This window comes from Panthera leo, chromosome B2 (genome assembly GCF_018350215.1).
Source record: "Panthera leo isolate Ple1 chromosome B2, P.leo_Ple1_pat1.1, whole genome shotgun sequence".
Classification (NCBI taxonomy): domain Eukaryota; kingdom Metazoa; phylum Chordata; class Mammalia; order Carnivora; family Felidae; genus Panthera; species Panthera leo.
The window spans coordinates 121,540,985-121,554,258 of record NC_056683.1 but is presented as its reverse complement, the minus strand read 5'-3'; the positions used below and the strand labels follow the sequence as shown (position 1 = coordinate 121,554,258).

Here is a 13,274-nt window from a genome sequence, read left to right as displayed (position 1 = left end):
TGACATGGACTTTTTTGAAGAGTCTGACTGAGCCAGTTGTCCGGTAGAATATCCAGTGTTTTGTTTTTATCTATTTCACTGTGATTAGATTCAGGTTAAACTGTTTTGGCAAGAACACTATAATGTGTATTTTTCTGCATCACGTCAGAAGACATGGAATGTCAGGGTGTTCCATGACTTGTGTTGCTAAATTTAATCCTTGATTAACTTGGTGAACACTAGATCTCTCTGTTGTAAAGGTAAACTTTTCCCTTTGTAATTGCTGAGTGGGTATTCTGTGGGCTGATACTTTGAGACCATGTGAATACCCTGTTCCCCAACAGCCTTACTCAGCGGTTTCAGCAGCCACTGATGATCCTTACTTGAAATAACTATTAACAGTGGTTGGTTTCTAACATTATTATTGCTTCTACATTTATTGGCTGGTGTTCAGTCCAGAGGCGCATTTCCTTTTCTTCTTGCCTGTCTCTTTTGAGTATTGTGAATTTTTTTCATTCACTTTGTTATACTTCTTCACTGTCATTTTCTTTGTGTTGCTGAAACTGTTCCCTAATTTGGGAAAGAGGAGCCCCTTCATGTCCACTCCTGTGTCCTTTGATACGAACCAGGTAGCTCAGAGTACGTGCTGCTTGCAGTGTCCTAGGTTCATCCTGTATTTGCCCTGCCCCAAAGCTGGAATCAGCCAATTCTCCAAGGAGTCCTGGTACTAGTTTGTGGATAATGGAATTTAGAAACTAAAATTTGGGGCTGAGTACACTCATTGCTGTTGGGATATCATTGCTTCTAAGACTTTTTTTCACTGGACCTATCTAGGAAATCAAGTCTTAAAAGCTCAATGGATTCATACTGTGACTTCCAATTTAAATTTTAAATCACCCGTATTATATATTTGTATATTTTTGCTTTCCATAATAGGGAAACTTGTAATCTGTCAGTAATGTAGGTTGCAAATATTTTCTCCAAGTTTTATATTTGGCTTTTGATTTTGTAGCACAAAATTTGAAGAAAGCTTTTCTCACTGGGTTTGTAAAGAAATTCACTATGTATTTTCTTCTGATATTGGTATAGCTTCATTTTTAGCATTTAAATATGACCCATTAAGAATTTCTTTTCCTGGTGTATGGTGTGAGGTATGGATCAGTTCTTTTTCAAAACGTACATTGCATCCCAACACCATGTATTAAAAAGTATCTCTTCCTCTTCACATGTAATTTCCATATGTAATTGGATCCTTTTCTGAACATTTTAATATATTCTACTGGTCTACAGGTCTATTCATGTGTCATTACCACATTGTTTTAATTGCAGAGACTTTTTATAATATATATTGATCTTTAGTAGTGTTTATTTGCCCTCATTGCTCTTTTTATTCCCCAGGATTTTTCTAGGTGTTCTTGCATATACTTCTGTATGAATTTTAGAGTCAACTTGTACTGGGGCAAAAAACTTTTTTTATTGAAATCACACTAAATTCATATATTATGTTGGAGGGAATTGGCCTTTATATAATGTTACATGTTCTTGTTGCAGAATAAGGGGTGTCTGTTTGTTCAGGGCTACTTTTATGTCTTTTAGAAGTATTTTAACATTCATATTGTTTTGTACATTTCTTGTATTTATTCAGGTATTTTATCTTTTATTTTGCTCTTATAAATGAGGTATTCTTTGTCATATATCTTCTAACTAGTTTGAATATGTAAAGGATATTGATATATTGTGCTAACTTTCTGATGTATTGTTATTGATTATGTTACTTTTAGCAGTGATTCTTTTGAATTTTCTAGTTATAAAATTATATTATCTGAAAAACAGTTTTACTTCTTTTCTAGTTCTTATGAATGTTTGCAAGCTCTGCACAACTTTTACGTTAAATTTGCCTTGAAAGAACACTACCTTCTAAAACTATTTTACTGGAATGTAATACATTTTATTTCATTTTTTCCTAGTCAAAAGTAATCAAAGCATAATTCTTTCTGCCTTATATAGAGATTCATGATTTCCAAAACTCAAAAAGGATGCATAGTTATATTGTTACATGAAGTGAATGGCTCCTAAAAAGGGGTCATGAAAGGGAGAATCAGGGTTCTCTTGTCCCTAGCACAGTGCCTTGTGCTTAGTGGGTAGCCCATAAACATTTGGTGATGATACATAATATTGCTGTATATATATTCTGACTTTAGAATTTGGCACATATTCCTGCCTTTTTTGCTTTTGCAAGAAATTTCATTATCTTGTTTTTTTTTTCCTTTGATCGTGGTCTTGAGTTGAAGGTGTGTGGACTTTAGGGAAACTATAAAATATATAATTCCGCTGTTTGAGTCAGTCAAGTACAGTGGGGTAAATGTCATGCTCTAGTTTTCTACAAAATAAAATACCTAACCATCTCCCAAAAAGCGTAAAATGTTTTCCATTATCTTCTCTAGAATGTGTAATATCTGGAAAATTAGGAAAATTTTAAAGTAACACACTTTAGTTTTATAGTAAGTTTAGATACATTACCAAAGAAAGTAGTAAATTAATATTTTTGAAAGCAGTCCTAGAAGATTAACTCAAACATTCTGATAACTAATGCACACAGGTAAATATGTATTATAGCACATGAACTCAGTGGATATGGCATAGTTTCCATTTATTCATTTCAAGAGTTGAGGGTCTTCTGGGTTTTAAGCATTTGGACTAGGCACTGTAGATGCAAAGATGAATAAACTCAGGGCCTTGCCACAGGAGTCAAACACGCCAATGGGTCTGAAGGGTTTGTGACTCATACACATAGGTTTCAGTCATGGTACTGCTGCTCATTGGTTGTGTGACTTTGGGAATGCTACCCATCTTCCGATTTACTTTCTAGAAGCCACTACTGTTCCCTTCCTTTAAAATAGAGTTATCTTTGTTGCTTGTTAATTAATATCTTAAAATTCTTAATAGTTGAGTTTTGTTTGTTTCGTTACGTTTTAATTTAAATTTTTTTTTTTTAACGTTTATTTATTTTTGAGACAGAGAGAGACAGAGCATGAATGGGGGAGGGTCAGAGAGAGAGGGAGACACAGAATCCGTAACAGGCTCCAGGCTCTGAGCAGTCAGCACAGAGCCCGACGTTACGTTTTAATTTAAAAGACCCTCTCATTCTTCCTTTGTCATCAGTGGCACTACCAGTTCTAGAAAGTTATTTGGTCATGTTCAGGTTACTGAAACTCCTTATGAGAGTTGATAGTTTTCTTTGCATGCTCATGGTTTGTGGTCCCAACTATACTGATAGAGGTCTGAGCTATGGCAAAACACGAAAACACCCACCTGCTGAGGCACAGGGGTGAGCTCCTCCTCTCAAGTCTCATCAGTTGCAAGTTACAGTCCTGTCCCAGTGGCTGGGCCTGGAACCAGACTCCTCCAGCTGTGTAGGTCCCTTTGCATGTAGGCCCTTTTAGATCCACTGTGGTGCATAGGCTCTGCCAAGCTCTTGATACACTAAAAACATTAAACTGACAAATATAGCCAGTTACCCAGAGCATTTATTATAACTTCTGCAGGCTGAGAGACCTCAGTGAACTCTTTAAAAAAAACACTTTTTGCCTGTACCTTTGGAAGAGACCGGCTTTCCCTGCACATGTCCTTGCTTAGTACCAAGGAGAACAGAGCCCTCCCGCACCTGCCCCTACCCCCATTCCTGACACACTGGCATTGAGATACCAGGAAAAAAACTTGATCTTCTGATATACTCTGTAGGGTTTGCCATCCTGTTTGCTTTCATCCTTTAGGCCTCTAGAAAGAAACTAAGCTAAACTGTATGATTTCAAGTTTTAAAAGCATTAGACAAAGTGAAAAGAAGATGCTTCCTTAGAAGATTAAGTACATTAGTTATCATAAAGATAAAAATTTTGAAGGTAAAATAAAGTGAACTGCTAAATTTACAGAAGTAACAAAATTTCTCTGAGCAGTTGATAAAACTCTGCCCATTAAAGGGCTTATCAAGTCCCAAGAAAGGTTAATTATAGCCAAGACACAATTTGTTATACCCTAGTGAAATTTCTGATTTTCCAGATACAGGGAAAATTTCACAAGCCTGTACATAAAGGAACAGGTTCTTTACCTTAGGAAGAGAGTTGAATGTAAAAGTCTCGAAATCTGGCTGATAGTGGAATAACCTGTTCAGACAACTAAGATAAAGGATTTCTTATCCAAAAATCCATTACTCAGATTTAGAGGGAGGAACTGATCTTATTTTTAGATATTTAATAAGTAGATGTACTGAGATTAAAGCAACAGCCCAAGTCCAACCCAGGCTAACTCCTGATTTGAATACAAAGATCCACCCTTCACCATAGCTTTCAAGAAGAAGAAAGAGTGAGCCCTTTCTGGGGAAGCATGCTTTCTGTCTCATTCTCTACCAATTAATATCTAATAGGTCTAACCTTCAGTCAGAAATATGAAGCATGTGAATAAGCAGGAATAGGTGACCCATAATCAAGAAAAAGAACAATCAGTAGAAGGATTGGAATTTGTAGACAAGAACTTTGAAATAACTTTTATACATATGTTAAATAATTTTTGAAGAAACATGGGTATGATGAATAATTTCAGCAGAGAAATGGAAACCATAAAAAAAGAAATAAGTGGAAATTCTACATCTAAAGAGTATAATAGATAAAATGAAAAGTTCATTAAGTGAGCCTAATTGCTGATAGTATACATTGAAAGAAAGGATCCTTGAACTCAAGGACATAACAATAAAAATCACCCAAATCGAAGCACGGGGTAGGGGAGGGAAATACAGAGCATCAGACCTGTGTGACTACATCAAATCATCTAAACATGTATAAATGGAATTCCAGAAGGAAAATAGAGAAATAGGGTGAAGAACTAATAGGCCAAGAATTTTCCACCTCTAATAAAAGAAAATAACGTAGAAGATATAAAAAGCTTAGCAAACCCCAAGAATATATATAAATGAAACCTCACCTAGGTACATTTTAAATAAACTGAAGAAAATGAAACCTAAAGAAAAGATCACAAAAGCAGCCAAAGGAAAAAATGCATGACATTCAGAGAATAATAGTAAGAATTGATGGCTTTGTTCTCGTAAGAAACAATGGTATAAAATCAGCAAAGTGCTAAAAGACAATGGCTATTAACCTAGATTTCAATATCCAGCAAAATTAGCCTTCGTACATGAATGCCTGCTAAAGTCTTTACAGAAAAAAAAAAAAAAAACAAAAAACAGTCATCCACAGATTTACACCATGAGAGATTCAACAAAGAGTTCATCAGTCTAAAGGGAAATGATCTCAGATGAAAACTTGGATCTGCAGGAAGGAATGAAAACACTGGAAAGGATCAGTATATGTGTAAATATAAAAAGCTGATTTTTCATTCTTAAATACTACTGACTGTTTAAAACAGTATCCAGACAAAATGTTGTGGGGTTTATAACATGTGGAGGTAAAATATAACAATAGCATAAAGGGTGGAAGGGTAGATGGAGTAATACTGCTTTGAGATATTTATATTGTTAGTAAAGTATAAAATCATAATTCAGGGTACACTGTAATAAATTAGAGATATATATTGCAATCTCTAGCCACTAAAAAAAAAATAAAGATGTGTAGCCATTGGGGATATAAAATGGAATAGTCAAAGTATTTGATTATTTCAAGAGTATGGAGAAAAGAGAAAGGAACATAACTAGATGCAACAAAATAGCAAGATGGCAGACTTAAACACAGCCATATCAGTAATTGCATTAAATGTGAATAAACATCAAGAAGCAGAGATTGTCAGACTGGATAATCTAGTGGTAAATATCTGTTGACATACTGAGTTTTTTATTTGGTAGATTAATTTATTCAACAGATGTAATATTAAGTTCATTGTGAGGTATTTGGATTTTTAAAACCATAATAAGTTGGACCTTTTAACCGTATTACTGCATGATTAATATATTTAGTGAACAAAAATTTAATTTAGAATAAGTACAAACAAGTGTAGTTTCATTGTTTTAAATTGTTTCCCCAAAAGTTAAGTGCATTAGTTAGCCTCCAGAGAAACAGAACCAGTAGAATGTGTACATAGAGCGATTTATTTTGAGGAATTGGTTTACACGATTATGCAGGCCGGCTGGTACAAAACCTCCAAGGTCAGTTGATAGCCTGGAGACCCAGGGAAGAGTTATAGTTCAAGTCCAAAAGCAGTCTGTTGGCAAAATTTTTTCTCTTTCAGGGGAAGTCATTCTTTTTCTTAAGACCTTCGACCAACTGGATGAAACCCTCTCACATTATGGAGAGCAATCTCCTTTACTCAGAGCCTGTTGATTTAAGTGTTCATCTTATCTGAAACATACCTTCACAGAAACATCTGGAATGTTTGACCAGATATGCAGGACTGTGGCCTAGCCAAGCTGACACACAAAAATAACCAGCACAGCAATCTATTTATTAGGAGCTTTCACTTATTATCATACCTTAATGAAAGTGAAATAACATACAAATGGAGACTTTTTTGGTAAAATGTACTTAAAATAGTAAGCTGTTTGGGAACATTTTTTCTTAAGCTTATTTTGTGTATATTCATTACTGAAAGCTTGAACAAACGTGTATTAATTGTATTTCCAAATCGTATTATTTCAATTGGCAATCTAAATTTAAAACTAAGGTTATATCTTTGGATAACCCACTTTAAAAATTTTTAGTTTCCACCACCTACTTATCCTGAAATTGAAACTGTAAAATACGTAGCTGTTGTTTCTTTGTAATTGTATAAGCTGAAGATGTAGATTTAGTTTTTATTTTCAACATCTTGAAGTTACTTTCTTATTGGATAAGAACTTTAAAATTAGTAATCAGCCTAGGTCAGTTTTATAGCTGTCAGGTTACAATAGTGAGACCACACATGTAAGATTTTGCTAACTCTTGATTAAAAGCCTGTGTCATGCCAGACTGTTCTCAGTGGATGCAGCCAGAGAGGGTTGTGGGGAGTGTGGGCGCTGGGGAAGTGGGGATTTCACCATTTGTTCTATATTCTTCAGTATTACTAAAATCTACCAGTAAGAGTCAGCATTATCTGAACATTTTCTAATATGTTTACTTGGGGTTTTTAAAAATTTTTTATTCAAGACCAGTGTTACTCTATGAATAAAAAATGTCTTTGCATAAAAATTACTTTAAAGATTTTGTTATTATTCTTAAGACAAAACTTTTAATTTGCTCTGTAATATTTTTTCAAATACAGAGTATTTGTATTTCAAATTTGTATTTCAAATACTCTGTATATGAAAAAATACTCTAGTATTTCTATATACTAGATAGAGTATTTTTTTAAATGCTCTGTTTTACTCGAGTCTTGAGGTCAGAAATTATAATTTAGCCTTTATAATTCATCTTTTATCCCTGATACCAAATAGCCACTCAGTAAATATTAGTTGATTGTATAAAGTAGTATACTGCTTTATACTTCATTGGCTAATTATAGCTGAATTTTTAAAATGAAACCAAAAAAAATTTTTAATCGTGTTTCATGGTACTTTGTTCATTTTTAAATATTATTTCACAGTGATAAAAAGTGATTGTTTTATGATGCTCTCACATAATCCCTTATCATACTTGAAGAAGAATGAGTTAAATGACTGTAAATGGGAGGAGCTATTGTTTCGATCAGAAATTGTGCTAATTGCTCCTAACAATACTTGTAGTTCTTACTTCTAAGCAGCCTTGCATGTGAAAGCCTGTATCATTATTTGAAGGAACTAGAACTATTCTAATGTCCTAACTCACCTGTTGGTTTGCTGATGGACAGAGATTATAAAGTAAATGAGACCCACACCTGTGTTCATTTTTAACCTGAGCTAGACTTTGAACCAGTATCTTTATAGATGAGATGCAATGTGTTATATCCTTAAAAGCTGTTTATTACAAAGAAATGCAGGAGAGAACATTCGGAACAAAAAGATAAATCCACACATGATAAAAGGATTTTTCTCAAGTTTAGCAGTCAATATTATCATTTTAAAGGAGAGAATCAGGGGGAACTTTTTTTTTCAGACACTCCATGGTGATTGAATAAATAGAATATGACATAGTAGGAAGTCAAGTGATCAAAGAGAAATTCAAGTAGATTTATTTATTCTTTATGAGAAAATAAGGAAGTGATTCCTTTTATAGCCTTTGTGATATTTCTTTATGCAAACTTGATGACCTCAAGTCAGAAATAAAAATTTAATGGAAGAACTGCAGCAGAGTGGAGATAATGGTATAATTTTTGAGCCAAGAGCAGGATATGGACACATCTTAGACTATTGCTAAACACCTCTTGAATGGGAAAATTGGCTCAGCTCACTTTGAGTTGGGTCTCTTAGTTAGCTAAACTCTCCAACTGTTTCTGACCAAAGAATTCATGATAGAACTTTAAAGGATCCTGCCATTCAAATGAGACTTTTTTCCTTATGAGCTATAGGAGTCACCTCTTACTGAGATAAATGTTTTCACAATAAAATGGGTAGGTATAATCAAATATCTACCATCTTTTCTTTGCACAGGAATTATCAACATAGAAAGAAAGCCTTGTAACCATCATGTAGATACAGCACCAACGGTAAGACGGTCTATTTCTGCATTGTTAACACTGATAAGCTACAGAATGGTCCTGGTTATAGGACACAAAATGCCATTGTAGAAAAGTCTTGTGACCTCCCTTTTGCCAAAAATTGCATCCCTTCAAGAAAATTAACCTCATGTTTTCTAACTTAATGAGGAAAACATACTAACTTTTGCCAATATTTGGGAAACTAAGATATGGTATCATTTTTGCAGATACTTGTTTATGTTACTATTATAAATAGAATGATTTTTAATTTAAAAATATTTTAGATTTTTAATAAGTTAATATAAATCTTCACACATTTATTTACACTTTTTAAAATGAGTTTTATTTCGTGCACTAGCATCATTATTTAGAGTGAATATTTTTTAATAGTAAAAGCAGGCCATCGTGTTGCGTTTCTCTTATGAATCACTATGCTTTATTATTAGAGAAGTGAAAACTTTTATCCCCCTTCTATTACTACCAGACAACAAAAGGCATTTAACAATTATAATACCTATTTACTATGTTAAAGATAACCGTATAAGATAATGTAGAAGGAAAACAATTAAATTTCCCTTCTGTTCTCTAAATATAATATTTGAATGAAACATGTATCAGTGGCCAATTCCCACTTGAAAGATTCATAAAATAATACAGCCTAAAATATAGCTTACTCTTCACTGAGCATAATCTTGTTTCTCTTATCGTTCCTGTGTGTTAAGTCTTTTAGATACTCCATACAGTTCATCATTTCCTGTTAGAAAGATTTGGTAATGCCTTTTTTATGAAAATAAAGGCAATATTAAACTGTGTTTGAATTTTATTGATAATATTTTCCTCACTGGCAGGTTGCCTCCATTTTCCATTTGTAATAAATTCATATGATTGAGCCAGCCTGTTTGATAACTTACTGTGTGGGGCTCTGGAAAAGTGGTGTTTGAGGAATTAAGCACCACTGTAATCCTAAAAGTACTAGGCTATTGTGTGTGTTGCAGTTAAACTTCAGTAAGTAGTCATAACATGTACACTGTATTCTTTAATATTTAAAAAATGCAGACTAGCAATTATGGAAAATAATTTATTTTCTCTCAGGTGTAGGTCTTAAAAGTTGAGGTGTCTGAGGTGGGGTTTGAACCCTTTACTCCCTGAGGAGAAACTCCAGTTTTACCTTTTCTCCCGGTTGTGGGTCACTTCACTGGGGTGGGGGTTTATGGCAAGGTTGTATCTTAGGCTCTCCTACATGCTTCGATGTGGTTTTCTTCTTGTTTGCCTGTGGGGTAGTCCTCATTCAGCCAGCCTTTTGGTTTTTTAAGAGGAAATTGTTCCACATGTAGCTACAGACTTAGTGTGTCAGTGGGAGGAGGTAAGTTGAGGATCTTCCTGTGTTACCATCTTGAACTGGAACCCCTTAATGTATTTGAAAAAGATACTTACTGGATTATTTTACATACTTTTGAAATTCAGTTTATTCCTATAGGCTTTCCTACAGCACCTGTGTTTCCATTTCTGGTTTTGTTGGGGTTTTTTTTGGTACATTCTAGAACTCAGAAAAGTGTAACCTAACAGTTTTTTTGTTTTACTCTGTAGGCTGATTGTAGATTTCCATCTTAACTAAATGATGAAATAATAGAACTGACTTCTCATGAAATCATGAGAAATAATGGCATTAATGTTTACAGTAATGCCCTAACAGTCTCAGAATGACTCCAAAGAACCAAACAAAATCTAATACATAAGGGTTTAGGTATTGTTGGTCTTTTTTTTATGTTTTTTTCAGTTGGGTTATTAAATTATAGCTCCTAATATATTAATAACATTTCTGATCTATAAAGCTGTAAGTTTTAATATATTTGGTTTATACAGGCACACCCCAAACATGCATTGGTTCTCCAAGCCCTCACTTGAGCCAGGCTGCATTTTGGTATGTTTTTCTGAGCTCCTTCAGTCTCTTTACTACAAACTCCGTAGTTTACTAGTTTACTTAGTTTACTACTGCCCCCTCATTCCCAAAAAGTCCTCTACCTTGCTGACAGTTAACTTTGGCCTTTTGCCCATAACCTCTAAATAGAATCACAAGTCTGTTCATTACCCAGTGTCTTCTGGTCCCCAGGAGAGGAAAAGTCTGATTTTCATGGAAATAGTGTTACCTAATTTCCATCCTTTGTAGTGTGTGCCCTTCTTTTCCTTAAAGGGTTTAAGAGAAGAAAATATTTAGAGATAAAAGAAATAGGAAAAAGTCTGTCTGAAAACTTTAAGAAAGTAGAGTATTTGTAAGTTCAAACCTGGTACTACTCTAGCCCAAAAAGGAGAGATACTCTGGGGTCCTGAGAAAAGATAAGAAGGCGGTGGACCAGGGTTTTAGAATGGCTGAGGCCAGGTCCCTGAGTGACTTCCTGGACCTCGTTCCTAACCACCAGCCTCCAGGTCACCTCTCTGTTTGTTATCACCTCCACTTTCCTGTTGCTCCGAGAACCACCACAGATGGTTTGGGTCCCAGAGAGTGCTAGATGCTAATTACAGCAGTTCAGCAGGTGAGGGAAATGAGACTTTTTCAGGCCTCTGTCAAAAACTGTGTTTCTTGACATTCCAAATCGGAATGAACTTTTCAGTAAATCTGTGGTTATGGAGGAGAGTTTGATCCTATAGTGTTCTAATGCGATGCGGTGTTCTTTAAGTATAGGTTAGCCTGAAAACAAAACCACCTCTTTGTTGTGTTCTCTCCCACTCTCTTTTGAACTGTCTTGTTTCTTTTTGTTGTTGTTGTTCATTTAACACATGAGCTTTAATTTTTTTGTTTGGAATTTTTTTCTTTCTGACATTAAATAACACCCTGTGTGTTTTTGAGATGCCTTCAATAGAAGTAAAACAGAATATCCCCACATGGCATGATCTCCTCCTTCAAAGAGAATCAAACCTCACTACTCACTTTTTTTTTGCATTTTGAGCTCTTAATTTTGTTCGTATCCAACAGTATATTTTCAAGCTATTTTTTTCCAGAAATATAATGTGAGAGGTATATTATCTGAGTATCTGAGTCTGCGTATTTTAAAATATCTCAGTTGTCTTTGAATAAGAGTTTGCTAGGGTTTTTAATTATTTGGACATAAACTTTTCCCCTCAGAACATTATGGAAATTGATCCTCTTTTGCTTTCTGGTATTTAGTGTTTTGGGTGAGACATTGGACATCAGCCTAACAGTTCTTTTGTGAAGGTAGCCTGTTTTACCTACTCATGTATTCCAGATTTTCTTTTATTTTCTTATACCTGATGTCCTAGTTCAGATTTGATGGTTAAATGTGTGGCTTTCTTTTTGTCCTGAATGGTAGTCACTCAAACACTTTACTATTATAGGAAAAGCAAATAAGACATTAGACAGTCATGATATTAGATTACATGAAGATAATTAGATCATGCCACTTTAAGAACGAGTTGCTGTTAAGGATAATATCAGACTCAGATTAATCAGAGGTCATTGTCTGAACCCTGAAAGGCAGGTGTAAAAGTTAGTTAATAGTTAAGTAAGCACAGGCTTGAGTCTCATATTCACTTTAAATGAAGGACTCATTTGTAAATCAGAGAAAAATCACAACTAGCATAAGGAAGTCTCTGTAAATCTTTGGTCTTATTGAGATTATTACAAACCTGCCCATAACCTGCCATATGCATAGAACTTCCCATAGCTTTGTATGTTTTCTTTTGGAATTAAAACACGATAAGCCATGCTGAATATGTACAGAATTTTTAGTGATTTGAGAAGAATTGTTTTTGAATCTCTTCTAGCGAAAACTGGTATGTTAAAAATTCAGACATCAGCATGGCCTATTGAATTGATTGCTGATTTTTATAAAGCTCCTGCATTCCAAACCTGTAACACTAGTTAATACTACTCCTTTCTTCCTCTTTTATTCAGTGATCCCACAATCCGCATTAATGAGAACAAATTTTCTTTTAACAAATGGATTTTCTGGCAGTGTATATAATTACAGCTTGCATCAGCCACAACGGGTTGAAACAAAATCCAGGCTATCTCATTAAGATTATACCAGTTATGGGATACTTTTGCCATCCATCTAAATATTTCATTAATTATTAGAAATTAAAATATCCTAGTCTGATTAGAAATTTATTCATTCATTATTCTTCATTTTGTAAGTTGAATTTAACAAACTTTTAATTTATCCATTCTGCAGTTATACCTCTAGGTTTTCTCAGGGCTTGATTGACAAGTTTTTGACATGTAATGTTTCATCAGTAGTAAATTTTAATATGTTTTACAGTATTTTACTATTCTGGAAAAATATCTGAGATGTTCATGATGTTGCTTGCTGTTTGCACTAAACTTATTCGTAAAGGTGTTGATCTGAATCCTACAAATTAAAATTTATTCTGAGACTCTTTTGGATTCTATGATAATCTGTCTTTATTCTACAACATTTTTTTTTAAGTTTATTCTGACAGAAGGAAAGAGAGCATGAGTGGGGGAGGGGCACAGAGAGAGGGAGAGAGAGACTTCCAAGGCTCCACACTGTCAGTGCAGAACCTGAGGCAGGGCTCAGTCTCATGAGCCATGAGATCATGACCTGAGCTGAAACCAGGAGTTGGATGCTCAACAAACTGAGCCACCCGGGTGCCCCTCTGTGACACTTTAAGTTGTCTTTGTTGTTAGGTTTGTGTCATTGTTTAGCCCATTGTGTAAGTTCACAAGA

At 34.5% G+C, this 13,274-nt stretch overlaps 1 protein-coding gene across 7 annotated transcripts in view; it reads left to right on the top strand.

Annotated features, from left to right (window-relative positions):
• Positions 1 to 13,274, top strand: part of AHI1 (Abelson helper integration site 1) — a 203,656-nt gene that overhangs the window by 112,604 nt on the left and 77,778 nt on the right. For 6 of the 7 annotated variants that reach the window (XR_006202832.1, XM_042939896.1, XM_042939900.1 and 3 more), the window contains one exon: positions 8,522 to 8,577. Coding sequence is in view for 6 of the 7 variants with exons in the window: in XM_042939896.1 (XP_042795830.1) it covers positions 8,522 to 8,577 (56 nt within the window). In the remaining variant the exon portion in view is untranslated. Of the gene's footprint in view, positions 1 to 8,521; positions 8,578 to 10,431; positions 10,664 to 13,274 lie in introns of those variants that run through there. The other variant, XM_042939902.1, reaches the window with a different exon arrangement.